The following is a 13682-nucleotide window of genomic DNA, read 5'->3' as shown; positions in this document are numbered from 1 at the left end:
TAAATAAGAACCCAGACTCATCGAGTTGCCTGGTACACATCACAGGGAATAAAGGAATGTTGGTTTTCTAACACTACATTGGAGATAAAAGTTTTCTTCCCATATTTTGCATGACAACATCACGGGGCTGTTCATCTCAGTGTAATAATTAAGTCTTTCTGGAGACTGCAGGTTCATTGTGCAGCACGTTCAAGCAGCTTCCTGCACTTTGGAGTGGCAGGTAGAAGGAAAAAACAACCAGCCCTACAACACAACTACCCACGAGTCTGCGGCCTTGGCAATAACAAATGGGCTGCCTTGAGCCACAATGACCAGCATCAGCCCCCACAAATGTTCCAGCTGGCAGCTATGACTGGGGTCCAGCAGGGCCCTCCCCAGTGACCTGTTTTCATTCACGTGCAAACAGCTTTAAATTTCAAAAGAAAACACTGAGAGGTAAGAAAGCGAATCTTTAATAACCAAGTGGTAACAAAGATGGACAAGAGAAAAAGTCCTCTTACATTTCCATCTTCTGTAACGGTTTTGAGAGAAGAGGAAAATGGAAACACAGAGACCTGAACAAGTTGCTCCTGTTAAATCAGAGAAGGAACAAGCAGCTTCCTTCAGGACAGGCTTTTCCCACGAGCAACCCACAGGCTAGAAATGGGACACTGATGCCAGGCAGTTGTGCAGGAGGAGTGCTCCAGCCCCTCAGACAGCAGGCAGTAGCTGCACTCTTTGGCTTGGTTTATTTTAAAGTCACTGTGATATCAAGAGCTGCCACAACAAACTGACAAACAAAAACCCACTGACATTGATTTTCAACATGGAACAAAACAAACGTTGCGAGGCTAAGCCTGTACAAAAAGCCAAGCTCATATCCCCTTATCCAACATGGCATAGCAGAGAGCTCTTCTCATGAGAAATTTCCGAGCAGTTTTTAAATCCAAATTTTGAGATCTAAGAAAAAATAAAAACCAAGACTTTATAACTTCAGCCCCAAGAATTGTGCTTTTGAAAAGAGCCCAACAAAAACCTATTTGCAATAAATTATTGGGAAGCAATCTGTTAAGTGGCTGCATGCAGCATTTGCTGCAAGCTGATAACTGCTGCATACACAGCTGGTGTACACACATGGAGCTTCTGAAACCATCTGCAAAGTCTGCACTGTACTTCTGCTCTAGAGCAGTCCTGTCTATTACTCTGAACCCTCTTGTAGAATTCAAGTATTTTGATCACAGCAACCCGTAAAATACCCTTTTAAGGCTCATCATTTTCTTTCAGAGATGCATACAGGAAAAAATATATATAGCAGTTGGAGCTCTTGTTGCTCACACAGAAACAGATCTGAGCTCTGCAGCCCCAAAACTTGTCAGATCTCTTCCCTAAAACCCTCTCCAAGCAACTGCCGTGTTCAGGTCTCTCACTTCACCCTGCAGGCTGGCCACCTCTATGGATGCATGCATGTGAGCACACTTCGGTGCTAGCTAAAGACAACTGAACAAAACTGCTGAAGGACGGCAGCAAACCTCAGCAGAGATGAAGCCCTTGGAAATCCCCCAGCAGCAAGCATCACAATTCTTCCATGTGGATTTTAAAAACAAGATTCCAAAACAAAACCCACTTTTCCTTAGAACATCCTCTCCAAATTCCCAGGCAATATTTTTAATAGGTTTCTATTGTGTTCATCTTTCCTTTCTACCACATTTTCTACACTGTTTGCATATAATTCCCGTGGAGTTCAACTTCCATCTCACCATCACTCTTGTTCTTGTTTTGCTTCCTTTAAGTTCTCTTCCATGGTTTCTGGTTTAGCGGCTGAGTTCTGTTCTTCAGACACGTTTGATGGGTTTTGTTGCATGTCTTCTTTGTTGCTCTTCACCACCTCCTGTAGGTTGTATTTTCTGAACAGAACATAGTCTCTCACCACACTCAAGCAACAAACATTCTTTATTATTTCCACCACAACTGTATATTGTGGATTATTGAGATCGACTTTGTTCTCTGGGTTAAGGCTGCCCACAATTCCTGTAAAACAAGATATAGTTTAAAAGATGTTGCGAAAACTTTCAGAACATCAGCGTGCTCTCCTGACAGGGCTACAAGGCAGAGAAGATAACATCCCTCTGCTTGTAACCAATTATTACTTACTGCAGTTGTGTAAGACAGCAGAACAGAGAAGGATTCTTAAGAAATACTACCAGGAGGAGTACAGTAACTAAGAATTATCCCACTGCAACTAGCAAGAAACAAGATGCCAAAGCATGCAACTTGTTGCAGAGCTGTTTTCCAAGTCCCACATTAAACAGAAATAGGAACGTGCATTTTTCAGTATAGTGCTCAGAGAAAACAACTCGATGTAGTCATTTCAAAGCATGTCTAACTGACACGCCAAACTGAATTCACTACTGCACGCTGTTCTGCTTTGTCACCTCGAGACATCAATAGGAAACGCTCATGTCAAGCTCTTTCCACAGCCTTAGAGACGTCTTTATAACTCAACACGCAGATTTTAAGCACCAAATACACCTCCTCATTTACAGCACTTTTCTTCAAACAGCCTAACCCATGTTATGCATGAAACTGATCTGCCTGTATACTCAGGTTCAGTTCTGTATGTGATCTATACGTACCTGCCAGTTCCTTAATTACTTCTTCTCTATTCATATGACTGTTATTACGAGCTTTGTAAACGATTTGGAAAGTGCTCTTATTGGGAGCTTTGAACCAAGGCTCAAAAAACGTTTCTGTGTATTTTTTCATATCTTCCAGAAAAGCTTTGCAAGTTCCAGAAATGGGCAGCATGCGCAGAATGACTCTGGTTTTCTTCTTTTTAGTGGTATGAATGTCCTTTAGTATATGGTGCACCAGGTTCTCAGGTTCTACAAGGAAACAGCGAGGTGTGAGAATCAACTTGGAGGCGTCTTCTCCCTTGTTCCCCTCTATAAGTATAAGCCAGGGAAATGCACGCGTGGCTGCACTGTGCTCAGCCTGAACCTGAACGTTCCCTCTCATCCTATCGCTGGTATCTGGGACCAGAGGCCACCCCCAGCCCTCCCACAGCCTCCTTTCGGGAGCAGCAGAGTGCAGTGAGGTCTCCCGAGACTCTTCTTGAGATTGAACCATCCCGTTCCCCAGCTGCTCCCTATGAGCCTCGTGCCCCAGACACCTCTCAGACCCCATTGCCCTTCTCTGGACACACTCCGGGTCCTCAATACCTTTCTCGCAGTGCGGGGCCCAACACTGCACACAGCACTAGAGGTGCAGCCTCCCCAGCGCTGAGTACAGAGGGATGCCCACCGCCCGGTCCCGCAGGCTGCACTTCTGACACAGCCCAGGATGTCGCCGACCCTCTTGGCCACCCCCCCCCCCCCAGGAGGAGCCCCGGACCCGCGTGGCTCGGATCCCCGCTCCGCACTCACCTACGCCCTGGGTGCGGATGAAGACGACGTTGTTGGCGCCGCTCTCCACCGACTGGAAGCGCCGCAGCTGCCGCTCGGTGGAGGCGCGGATCTGCCCGACCTCCTTCTTCAGCGCAGCCTCCGCGTCGTCCTCCTCCTCCTCCTCCCTCTCGCTCCCCGACAGTCGCTCCGCGGGCTCCGGCAGCTGCGGGCAAATGGTTCGGACACGCGGTTCGGACACGCGGTTCGGACACGCGGTTCGGACACGCGCTGAGCGCCGCGCGGTACCGGCCGCCCCAAACCCCGCTCAGCCGCACGGAGCGGAGCCCGCGTGGCCGCCCCCCTCCCCGCCGACGGAAGTGCCGCACGCACCTGCTCGGGGCCGTACAGCAGGTCCCCGTACTCGCCCAGCAGGCTGTAGGCCTCCCCCACGCACTTGCGCTCGTTCATGTTGCAGGTGATGAGGATGCCGCGCATCCCGGCCTCCAGCTGCCGCCCGCCGCCGCGGGGCCGCTTGGCGCGAGCCGCGAACTGCCCCTTCAGCCGCCGCTTCCGCGCCGCCGCCTCCGGAGCGGCCATCGGGAGCCTCGCCGCCGCGCGCCGCGATGACGTCACACGGCGCGCCGCGATGACGTCACACGGCGCGCCTCAGCACGTGCGTCGCCGGGGCGGAGCGTCTGCGCGCTGCGAAGAGGAAGATGATGGAGGAGGAAGGGCTGAACGGGCGGCAGTGCCGCGTGTCCGAGACGTTACCGGGTATTAACGAGGCCCTGAAAAACGGTCATCGCTTCTAAGAAACGAGCGTGTCTGTGTGCATGAAGCCTTGGAGCTGCAGGTTGAGAGTGGAGCTGCAGCAGGAGGGTCAAACAGCCAAACCCTCAGGAATAAATCGCGGTGCCCCAATTCAGGGTTAGTGTTTCCCCAGCTCCCTGGCAAGTGCCACCTTTCCAGCATGGGCTGGCGGCAAAACGAGCACAGTAATGCCGTGGGCAGGGCGCTCACAGAGCGCTGTGCCAGCTGCAGCACCGCAGGAACCAACCGTCACATCTGCACTGCTCAGTTATGTCTGCTGTGCTGCCCCAGACAGTGTAACAGCCTGGAGTTGGCTGCAGCAAGGTTCTAAGGCTGTGCTTGTCCGGAGCCAGGGGTAGGAGCAGGGAACTGCAAGGAAACAGGAGAGATTTTCACCCTCATCTCACTTTCTGCTTCCGCTCTGAGCTCTGCAGAAACCTGCCGGCTCTTCTCTCCAGATGGGACCTGTCTGCCCCTTGTGTGAGTCCAAAGTACGTGCAACAGAAACAGGCTGTCACTGAGCACAGCAGCAGTGCCAGAAGAGCTGTGCAACCGAAGCCTTGGATTTGTGCAAGCAATCAAAGCTGCAGCGCATCTCAGCTGTTGGAGGGCTGAGAGTGAGAGGTGAGTTGACAGCCTCTGCTCAAGGTGACCAGCTCCCAGCCAGCCGTGCTGCTGCTGGACAGGACACTTTCTGGTACTGGAACAAGACTGATGTGCCTCTTGTCTGTCTGCATTCCTTGTTCTCCTTGCCTTTCCGCACCTTTCATCTCGCTGGGATTCTCTCCTGTAGGTTTTCTATGCACCATCTTAGTCCATGCTGCTACTTCAGTGTTGTCAGTCAGCAGCAGTCCTTCCATTCCCAGCAGTCACACTTTAGGTGCTTTCAGTGCCCCTCCTATGTAACAGCAGTGCAGTGGGAGCTGTGGGGAGGGAAGGGCTGTGACTGACGGGTACACTGCCCTGCTGGTTGGGCTGAGTGTGGCAAGTTGGGTCAGATCTCAGCTGTGTGATGACCAGTGGGGGCAGGGACCTACAGCAGCAGAACCAGAACTGTCTTCACCAGGTATTCCAGATAGAGTTATTGTTATTCCATCTCATTCCACCGCATGGTAGTAAATGCTGATTTGAAACTACATGGCTAACACCAGGTTTGTATCCGTGTATCTGCAGCATTTCTTGGAGGCTGCTCGAGTTGCTGCTGCTATGCGGTGTCTATGGAAGGCCCTGAATGTTGTGTCCCTGCATGCTTCCCTGAGAAGATCTCGCCAGCTTTGCAGCCAGAGCTCTGCAGCTCAAACCTCGTTTAGTTACGAACTCATGAAACAGCAGTACAGACCAGAGGTGCCAGAGTACTTCAACTTTGCCAGCAATGTGTTAGACAGATGGACCGAAGTAGAAAAGGTAACAGCTACTCGTCTGCTCTGCTGCTGAAGAGCTGAGCTGCCAGCCACATCCATCCGGCACGCTGCTGTAGTTACGCTTTGGCTATAATCTCATGGCCGTCTCATGTAGTTTGAACCTGTAAACCCCCTAGGCCACACGCTGCCCTGTTTGTGGGCCCGAGTGATTTATTTCTTTAATGAGTAACTCTGGTGACACTGACCCTGAGTAAATTTGTGCCTTAAGGACGAGACCAACTGGAGCACTCTGAGCCTTGCACCGCTTCCCCTAGTGGCTGTGACATGCACCCAGCCTGAGTGCGAGGCAAAGCGCTCAGCCCACGCACATCTCACTGCTTGCCTGCAAAATGAATAACATGGTGTATTGCTGAACCTCCCACTCTTTTCTGGTCATGAAATCTTTGCATCAGGAGCTATCAGTCCACAGAACCGAAACACTTGGAGTGCCCAAACAGGCACAAGCTCTAAGCAAGGATGGGGAATATATACAGATATGTTTTAAAAAAAAAAGAAGTGTAGGTGTATCACCTATCTTACTATATTGCTCTAGTCTCTGTGGGTGTAGTCCACAGGTTCTTCATGATGAGGGGCTGAATACAGTGGTGTCCACCTGGCAGCAGGAACAGAGCAGAGGTTTCTCCTGTCTGACCCAAGGCAAGCATTTGCTCCATTTGCAGGCAGAATTGATTTTGGCAGGCTGCGAACGAAGCAAGGAATGAAGAGTTTTGTCCTCTGAAGTACACAGCAAAACTCTTCTCCCTGGAGATGAACCTTAGTGTTGTTCTACCTTCAATCAGAAAACAAGATGCCATGTTCTTGCTGCCTCCGTGAGGTTTTCTTTGCTCAGGAAGCAACTTGCACAATGTCTCTGCTAAAAGCATCAGTCCCCCTAGGAGCACGCTGTGTACATACATTTCACTTTTCAGTTAGCTGATTAGAGGTCACACTGTGCTTCTGAACCTCAGACCTAATTTCAGAAGTAACAAATAGGTTCAATTCAAGAATAAGTTTGAAATGAGCTCAGAGAGTTTGTGAAACTGAGGCACAGCTCAGCTGCACCTGTGTCCATTGGCAGCTTTGTGGCCAGGAACAGAAGGCTGGACAGCCTCTGCAGAGGGAAACACCATGAGCTCAGGAAAGGAATGCACATGTAATTTCTAACGTGATATTTGTAGGCTGCTCTTTCTGAAGGAGAGCCTCGTTTGGAGCCAACAGCAAATTTCAGCTTCATCCCCAGATTCCTCCAGCACTGAATTAGTGCCAAATGCTTTGTTTCCTTAGACCTAATTAAGGTAAAGGTGGTGTGTTCCTAAAGTGAAGCATTTGCACTGTACCCTGTCGTTCTATAGGAGGGAAAAAAGCCTAAAACCCCCGCATTGTGGTGGGTAGATGGTGCTGGAGAAGAGGTGAAGTGGAGCTTTGAGGAGCTGGGAGTGCTGTCCAGGAAAGCAGCCAATGTCCTTTCTGGTGCCTGCAATCTGCAGTGCGGGAACAGAGTTCTTCTGCTTCTGCCACGGATCCCAGAGTGGTGGCTGCTGAATGTGGCTTGCATGAGAACAGGTTGGTGCGAGCATACAGGTGGCATACAGGGACAGAAAGCATGACTTAAACCAATCCTTGCTACTTAATGCATGCAGAACTAGAAACATGCTGTTGAGGATGAACTAGTAAAACAGGAACACCCTTCATGCCGAATGTGGCATTTCTATGTATTTCTGCACGTGCTTTAGCTATTAAGGAAACACTCTGAGTCCACTCTCCCTGGATGTTCTCCTTTCTCCATCACTGGAGATGCATCCTACGTGCACCTTCTTGCAGCCTTGCAGTGAAGTTGGCCCACATTTAGCCAAGTGTTTCACATGGCCCCTGTGGGATCCATTACCTGCCCAGTTTGCCAATGTTTTCAACCCAGAATGTTGTGGTGCCCCACAAACACTAGTGGGGTACAGTAAAGAAATTAAGTTCAGAGGGATGGCATGGTCCTCAGGAGGGGTCAGACCAAGGAAAGATCTTCACTTGATTTCTTTTAGTGTCCCATGTCCAGCCTGGTACCTCCTAACTTGTGCTCATCCTCACACAGAATTCAGTCCACCCAAGTCAGTATATTTACAGACATAGGACAAAATCCTGCTTTCAGTACAGTATTGTCCCACTCAAGACCACCAAGTAAGCTGAAGCCCTAGTAGTACAAGAACTACTAAGCAACATATAAGCTGTTTTTTTCCATTCCACTTGCTCCTGTTTAGGAACCATCCCAATTCCTGGCACACAGCAGCTGACAGCAAAGGACATTCTCTATCGCCTCCAGAAATCCAAGGCAAAGGGTGTCATCGCTGATGATTCTGTGGCATCAACTGTGGAGTCAGTAGAGGCTGACTGCCAGTCTCTGAGGTTCAAGTTGCTGCTGTCAGAGGGACACCGAGAGGGGTGGCTGAGCTTCAAGGACCTGCTGAAGTGAGTAACCACCACTGTGGCAGCGCCTCAGTGCTCCTGTTTGCTTTGGGTGGGAAATGCTGCACGTGCCAATGTGTTCTCATCCTTCTGGGTCTGGAAAAATAGAAATGGGTTTGGCACTTCTGATTGCTGCGGGTTATTTTACACATTTACAGGAAGGTGTAAGTCACAAAGAAATCACTTAATTCCTCATTTGTTTATTTTAAAGAAATGCTCCATCTGATCACCGGTGCGTGACCACAAAGTCTCAGCACCCCATGGCCATCTATTTCACTAGCGGGACAACGGGCGCTCCAAAAATGACGGAGCATTCCCACTGCAGCTATGGCATTGGCCACAGTGTGAGCGGAAGGTATGTGCACTGCTTTGTCAGATGGATTGGTCTTGGCTGGAGGAAGAGCAATGAAAGCTTTGACCATTAGCATTCATTTTGCTGTTGTAAGAAAACAAGCCTTCTGTGAACCCAACCAAGATTTGTTTGGATGGCTGATGTGCCAGGACACAAGGCACATTTGGAGTCCAGCTGTCCTAGTGTGCGTGGGATGTAGCAGCCAATAGATGTACTAACTTCTTTTCAACCTTTAACTTCTGATAACTCTTTTGCTGTGTGTTCAACAAGTTAGCAGTTAACAGACTGTGCACCAAATGAACATCAGCATAAGTTTATGAAGTCTGTATCCAAAATGGGAGAAGTACGTGGGTCTGACAGGCTTCTGGGTTCATGTGTGGCTGGATTCAACACAGCTCCCAGAGGAATAAAATGCTGGTGATTCAGAATCTCTAAATCTATAAAGCAACATTATTTATAAAATTGCTAGGGGAGTGCACTTCACTCTAACTGGGAGAGAGCAACAAACCAGAAGAGGCCCCACATGCAGTGAACTAAAGCCATCCTTGTCACAACAAGCAATCTCATTTTCATGCAGCACCACGTCCTGAGGTGGGTCCTGCTGCTCTGTCAGCACAAGTTCCCTTAGAAATGTGCAGCATTGGTCTGTCCTGCTGCACCTCCCCCCTGCCAGGACCTGGTCATGCTCAGTCATTCAGATCACTCTAAGTGCCGCTTAGCCAAGACAAACAGTGCCAAATTCGCTTCCCTGGCACATCTCACAGTGTTTTACTACTGCTTTATTTCTGCTAAGTATGGACTATGGGCTGTGCTTCCTCCTGCTATCAGGTACTGGCTGAACCTGACCTCTTCAGATGTATACTGGAATACCTCAGACACGGGCTGGGCCAAGGCAGCGTGGAGCATGTTTTCAGCATGGAGTCAAGGGGCGTGTGTGTTTGTACATAAGATGCCACAGTTCAGCCCGCCTGCTGTCTTTGAGGTAGGTGGGGGAGCCGACCTTGCAGCTGTTTGCTGTTTGTCCTAGAAGTGAAACACGGAGGAAACTGGGCTGGGATCTGCAGAGCTAATCTGTTATCAAAATGAGTGACATTAATAGACAAAGGAGAACGCTGGTTGCCTGCACCGTGCAACTCAGTGGTTGGGGGTGAGGAGGCAGCAAGGCTGAATTCCTTTAACAAATGCCACCAGCATCGTATTGTCTTCCATTCTCCACACACAGCTCCTCATCCTTTGTAAAAGAGTGCCACCTTTCACCCCTTATCCTGAGGTGGTGGGAGCTGTTAGGTGACAGCAGGCTGTGCTGGAGAATGCTTTCAGTTTTCGTCCTGTAGGACATCCAAAAATGTAGGTGTAGTATTTCACTTTTTTTTTTCTCCCTTAACTGCAATTACAGTTAAACTGATCAAAGCAAGGAGGACTTCAGACCTTCCCAGAGAGCAAAGCTTTGGTGTTATGGACGCATTGTAAGATGATGCAGATTCTGTTTTAAAGAAAAAAAAACCTAAATAAATGTAACTGCTGTGCTAACTGCTTTTAGGACACTAATATTTTGTTTGTGTTTCATAAACCCGATGCAGGCAGATATCATTACATCTCTTATAATATAGATGAGACCTCACAGGATTCGGTATATTGACAACATTGGTTTTTACCATTCTGAACTCCTTAGAGCCTGTCAAGATATCCCATAACTGTCTTCTGCTCAGCCCCAACTGCCTACCGAATGCTTGTGCAGCACCAGCCAGCCAGGTAAGCCGAGGCAGCGTCCCCAGCAGTGCCATCCGTCACATGAAAGACACCTCGGCCTCACTGGGTTCTCACTGATAGGGCTGAACTCCATTGTTCCTCTTTGGTCCGGGCTCCAGTTCAGACTATGGCCAGGAACATCACATGATTAGATTTTCTAAAGTAAAACAGGAAGCTTTCTTTTCTTTCTTTCTTCTGTTGTTTTCAGATTTGTTGTTTGTCACTGCACAGTCCAAATGGAACAAATGAGACTCAGCGATTTGTATAGACAGGTCCCCCACAACGCAGGAATCCTGCAGCAAACAGGACATAGCAGACAGAACTGCCAGTCATTTGCTTTCTCTTTCCCAGCTGCACATTCAACAGCCTGCGGCACTGTGTGAGCGCCGGGGAGCCAATCAACCCCGAGGTGATGGCTGCGTGGAAAGCACAGACAGGGCTGGATATCCACGAGGGCTACGGACAAACAGAAACTGTACGTTGAGCTTTATGGGTGAAAAGTACATGCTTTGCAGTTTTAGCAATAAAATCTATTCGTTTTGCCAAGAAAAAGTCATTAAAATAAGACTGCACACAGTTGTATTAGGTTCACGTACTCCTCCTCACTTCACCACATTCCAGCAACACAAATTCATCACAACTGTTACAACGGTTGTGACTTTGAGGGTGAAAGTCAGTTCCAATAGGCAACAATGAAAATGCAGCTATTTTAACTCATAGGACAAGTGTAATGGCTCCCCCAAAAGTCCAAGGCCTGCTCTCCATGTGGGATGCACTCATCATGACTTCCTTCCAGATTGTGCTTTGAACTCTGTCTTTGGAATGCTCACATTGTTTGGGCTCTGGGCAAGATTTCTGGAGTGTCATTTATTTCACTGGGCATAACCTTATACTGAAGGGATCATTATTTCCTATAGAAGATCACTGTGTTGGCTGAGTATTCTAAACCTGAGCTGAAGACTGAATGGACAGGTCACTGTTTGACTGAGAAAAACATTTATTACAGGTGCTTGTCTGTGGAAATTTTAAAGGAATGGAAATTAAACCTGGCTCTATGGGAAAACCATCTCCAGGGTATGATGTCAAGGTATGGCAACTCTTGTTGGCACTGCCATATTGTAGTGTATAATAGATATTTCAATGGGATGTTTTAAATGAGTATCAAGATTCCATGATATTAACATAATGCTTTTTAATTTGGCTCAAAGATAATAAAGCTGTGTTTTGCTTATTTTTAGATTATAGATGAAAACGGTAACATTCTGCCTCCTGGAAAAGAAGGAGAGATTGCCATCAGAGTAAAACCTACAAGACCACTTTTCCTCTTTACTCGCTATGCTGTAAGAACGCTTCTCCAGATAAAGCAGATGCCATATCAAGCCTCTGCCAAGGAATCTGCCTCGTTTCATTCATGTATACTGTTCAGATGTCTGAAAGCCCCTGGGGACGAAAAGAGATTTCCATTTCTTTTCATGCAGCCACTTAGTCTACTTACACAGACTGCTAGCTGGTTGATGATAGCGCCTTGCCTAGCAAGTTCAATTCACTTTCTTTTGATTATTTCCTTAATAAAAAGGGAAATCTCTAACAGCCTCCTCCCTGAGTCCCCAAATGCCCTTTGGTCAGAGGGCTAGGAACTCCATCTGAGAAGTGGGGGACACTGTTCAAGTCTCTTCACTGCAGATCTGGGCTCCAACTAGTGCTTTGAGCATGGCATTTTTTGTTTCTATTTTGGTTCAGATTTTTGGTCCCAGAATCAAAAAGCAAATGCAGTGCTCTCAGTTCTTACAACAGGAAACAGTGTTCAATGTTATGGATGCTATCAGCCTATTATCACAGAATCGTTAAGGTTGGAAGAGACCACTAAGGCCATCTAGTCCAATCATCAACTGCGTCTTGTTTTAGGGGCTGATAATAGTGAATTAATAATCTATTGTCATTTATTACAATTGGTTGTTATTGAGCTCCCACTGAAAATTCCTGCTGAATATGAATCCACCAAAATGCAATTTCTTTTATTTTTCAAGTAGCTTTTATGCAAAACGCAATTTAATATTTCCTAGGATGACCCAGAGAAAACAAAGGCAACAGTCCGTGGGGATTTCTATGTTACTGGAGACAGAGGGCTCATGGATGAAGATGGATACTTCTGGTTTGTTGGAAGAGCTGATGATGTCATTAATTCTGCTGGGTAATTCAGCGCTGATTAACAATACATCTTCCAGCACAAATAATAGAGCTGATTCAGATAAGATGTGCTTATGTGTTTCAAATACAAATAAAGAACCTTTATCTCCATTTTAAAGATACCGCATTGGACCATTTGAAGTAGAAAGTGCTCTACTAGAGCATCCTGCGGTGGTGGAATCTGCAGTTGTCAGCAGTCCGGACCCCATCAGGGGAGAGGTAAACAAGCGAAGCACGTTTTAGGTAAAAAGGAGCTTTATACAAACTGTGGCTGATGAAGAGCGACTTCCAATGGATTAGTCTGCCCAGGGATGAACTTTTTGAACTAAATAAAATCAAACTGGCATTTCTACTCTATCAGACACCCCTAACCCAGAAAAACAGACCACGGCAATTACCCCACATCCAGCATAACCAAGGCACGATTTGAAGCTTTTCCTCTGCGTTCCAGTGTTTCCCCTGTTGATTATCTCCATAGTCCGCGCAAACACACAACAGTGGCAAAGCTGTTTGCATTTGTCGTATTTGTTATTCTGCAGTTTGTACGTAAACGTTTGGTAAATGGAAAAGCTTAATGAAACTTTCAAATCCGACGATTTTGTGGTTTCATCATTACTTCACCCTCTGTTCCCTTGTTGTTTTCAAGGTAGTGAAAGCCTTCGTTGTTTTAGCACCCAACTACGTCTCACATGATCCAGAAAAAATGATGAAAGAGCTACAAGACCACGTTAAGAAAGCTACTGCTCCATACAAGTACCCTCGGAAAGTAAGTCAGCAATTGTCCAGTTGACAATTAAGTAGTTGTCATGACTATAAGAAAGCACATATCAACTGTTATGTCACTTGTGAGGCTGTCACCAAAGGAAAGTCCCTTCTGAAGTAAATCATTTTGTACTGTCATTTCCCCCCTTTCCCATTAGATGGAGTTTGTTCGAGAGCTGCCAAAAACTGTGAGCGGGAAGATCCGAAGAAACGAACTACGCCAGAAGGAGTGGAGGAGATACTAGAATGCTTTGGGTTGTGCTGTTGTTTTAACAGAGCGTCACATAGTGTGTGGGTGCTGGTGGCTTTTTGCTTTGCTTGTTTGTTCAAACACAGTAAGATGATGCTGATTTACACAGTAACGTGAAGTCACACAATGCCTCTCTTAGATGACACTTTCAATAAGCCTCACCTGACCCCCAGCACTGGGCTGCCCCGGTACCACACAGAGCACAAAAGCAGGCAGGCTGATACGAATGACACACAAGTTGTCTAATAAAGATTGCAACAGATGATGTGTTAAATAAACTTAGTGAACCATCACTTCATCTTTATTATTACTGAAAGGAGAAAAATCACAAGAGTTTGGTACAACACTTGCTTCAA

At 47.3% G+C, this 13682-nt stretch overlaps 2 protein-coding genes across 6 annotated transcripts; one reads left to right on the top strand and one right to left on the bottom strand.

Moving 5' to 3' along the window:
* Positions 1-437: 437 nt before the first annotated feature.
* THUMPD1 (THUMP domain 1 NAT10 acetyltransferase adaptor) lies at positions 438-4010 on the bottom strand. Its single transcript, XM_072348943.1, has 4 exons — positions 3753-4010; positions 3402-3585; positions 2613-2861; positions 438-2007 (listed from the first exon to the last, which is right to left on the bottom strand). Exons 1-4 carry the CDS (start codon positions 3957-3959, stop codon positions 1739-1741), a joined length of 909 nt encoding a protein of 302 aa, XP_072205044.1. The 5' UTR covers positions 3960-4010; the 3' UTR covers positions 438-1738.
* Positions 3985-13374, top strand: LOC140258559 (acyl-coenzyme A synthetase ACSM3, mitochondrial-like). 5 transcript variants are annotated; one of them, XM_072348938.1, is made up of 15 exons: positions 4036-4289; positions 4607-4796; positions 5346-5576; positions 6925-7135; positions 7822-8029; positions 8238-8381; positions 9207-9360; positions 10051-10130; positions 10479-10602; positions 11134-11214; positions 11366-11467; positions 12191-12318; positions 12434-12533; positions 12961-13080; positions 13235-13374. In XM_072348938.1, exons 3-15 carry the CDS (start codon positions 5379-5381, stop codon positions 13319-13321), a joined length of 1737 nt encoding a protein of 578 aa, XP_072205039.1. In that variant the 5' UTR covers positions 4036-4289; positions 4607-4796; positions 5346-5378; the 3' UTR covers positions 13322-13374. The 5 variants fall into 5 exon arrangements, with proteins under 5 accessions (XP_072205042.1, XP_072205039.1, XP_072205043.1 ...); XM_072348942.1 differs by having other exon boundaries at positions 4046-4136; XM_072348940.1 differs by having other exon boundaries at positions 4054-4215.
* Positions 13375-13682: the final 308 nt, after the last annotated feature.

Source organism: Excalfactoria chinensis, chromosome 14 (genome assembly GCF_039878825.1).
Source record: "Excalfactoria chinensis isolate bCotChi1 chromosome 14, bCotChi1.hap2, whole genome shotgun sequence".
NCBI lineage: Eukaryota > Metazoa > Chordata > Aves > Galliformes > Phasianidae > Excalfactoria > Excalfactoria chinensis.
The sequence above is the reverse complement of the archived record's forward strand: the minus strand, read 5'-3'. Positions and strand labels throughout refer to the sequence as shown.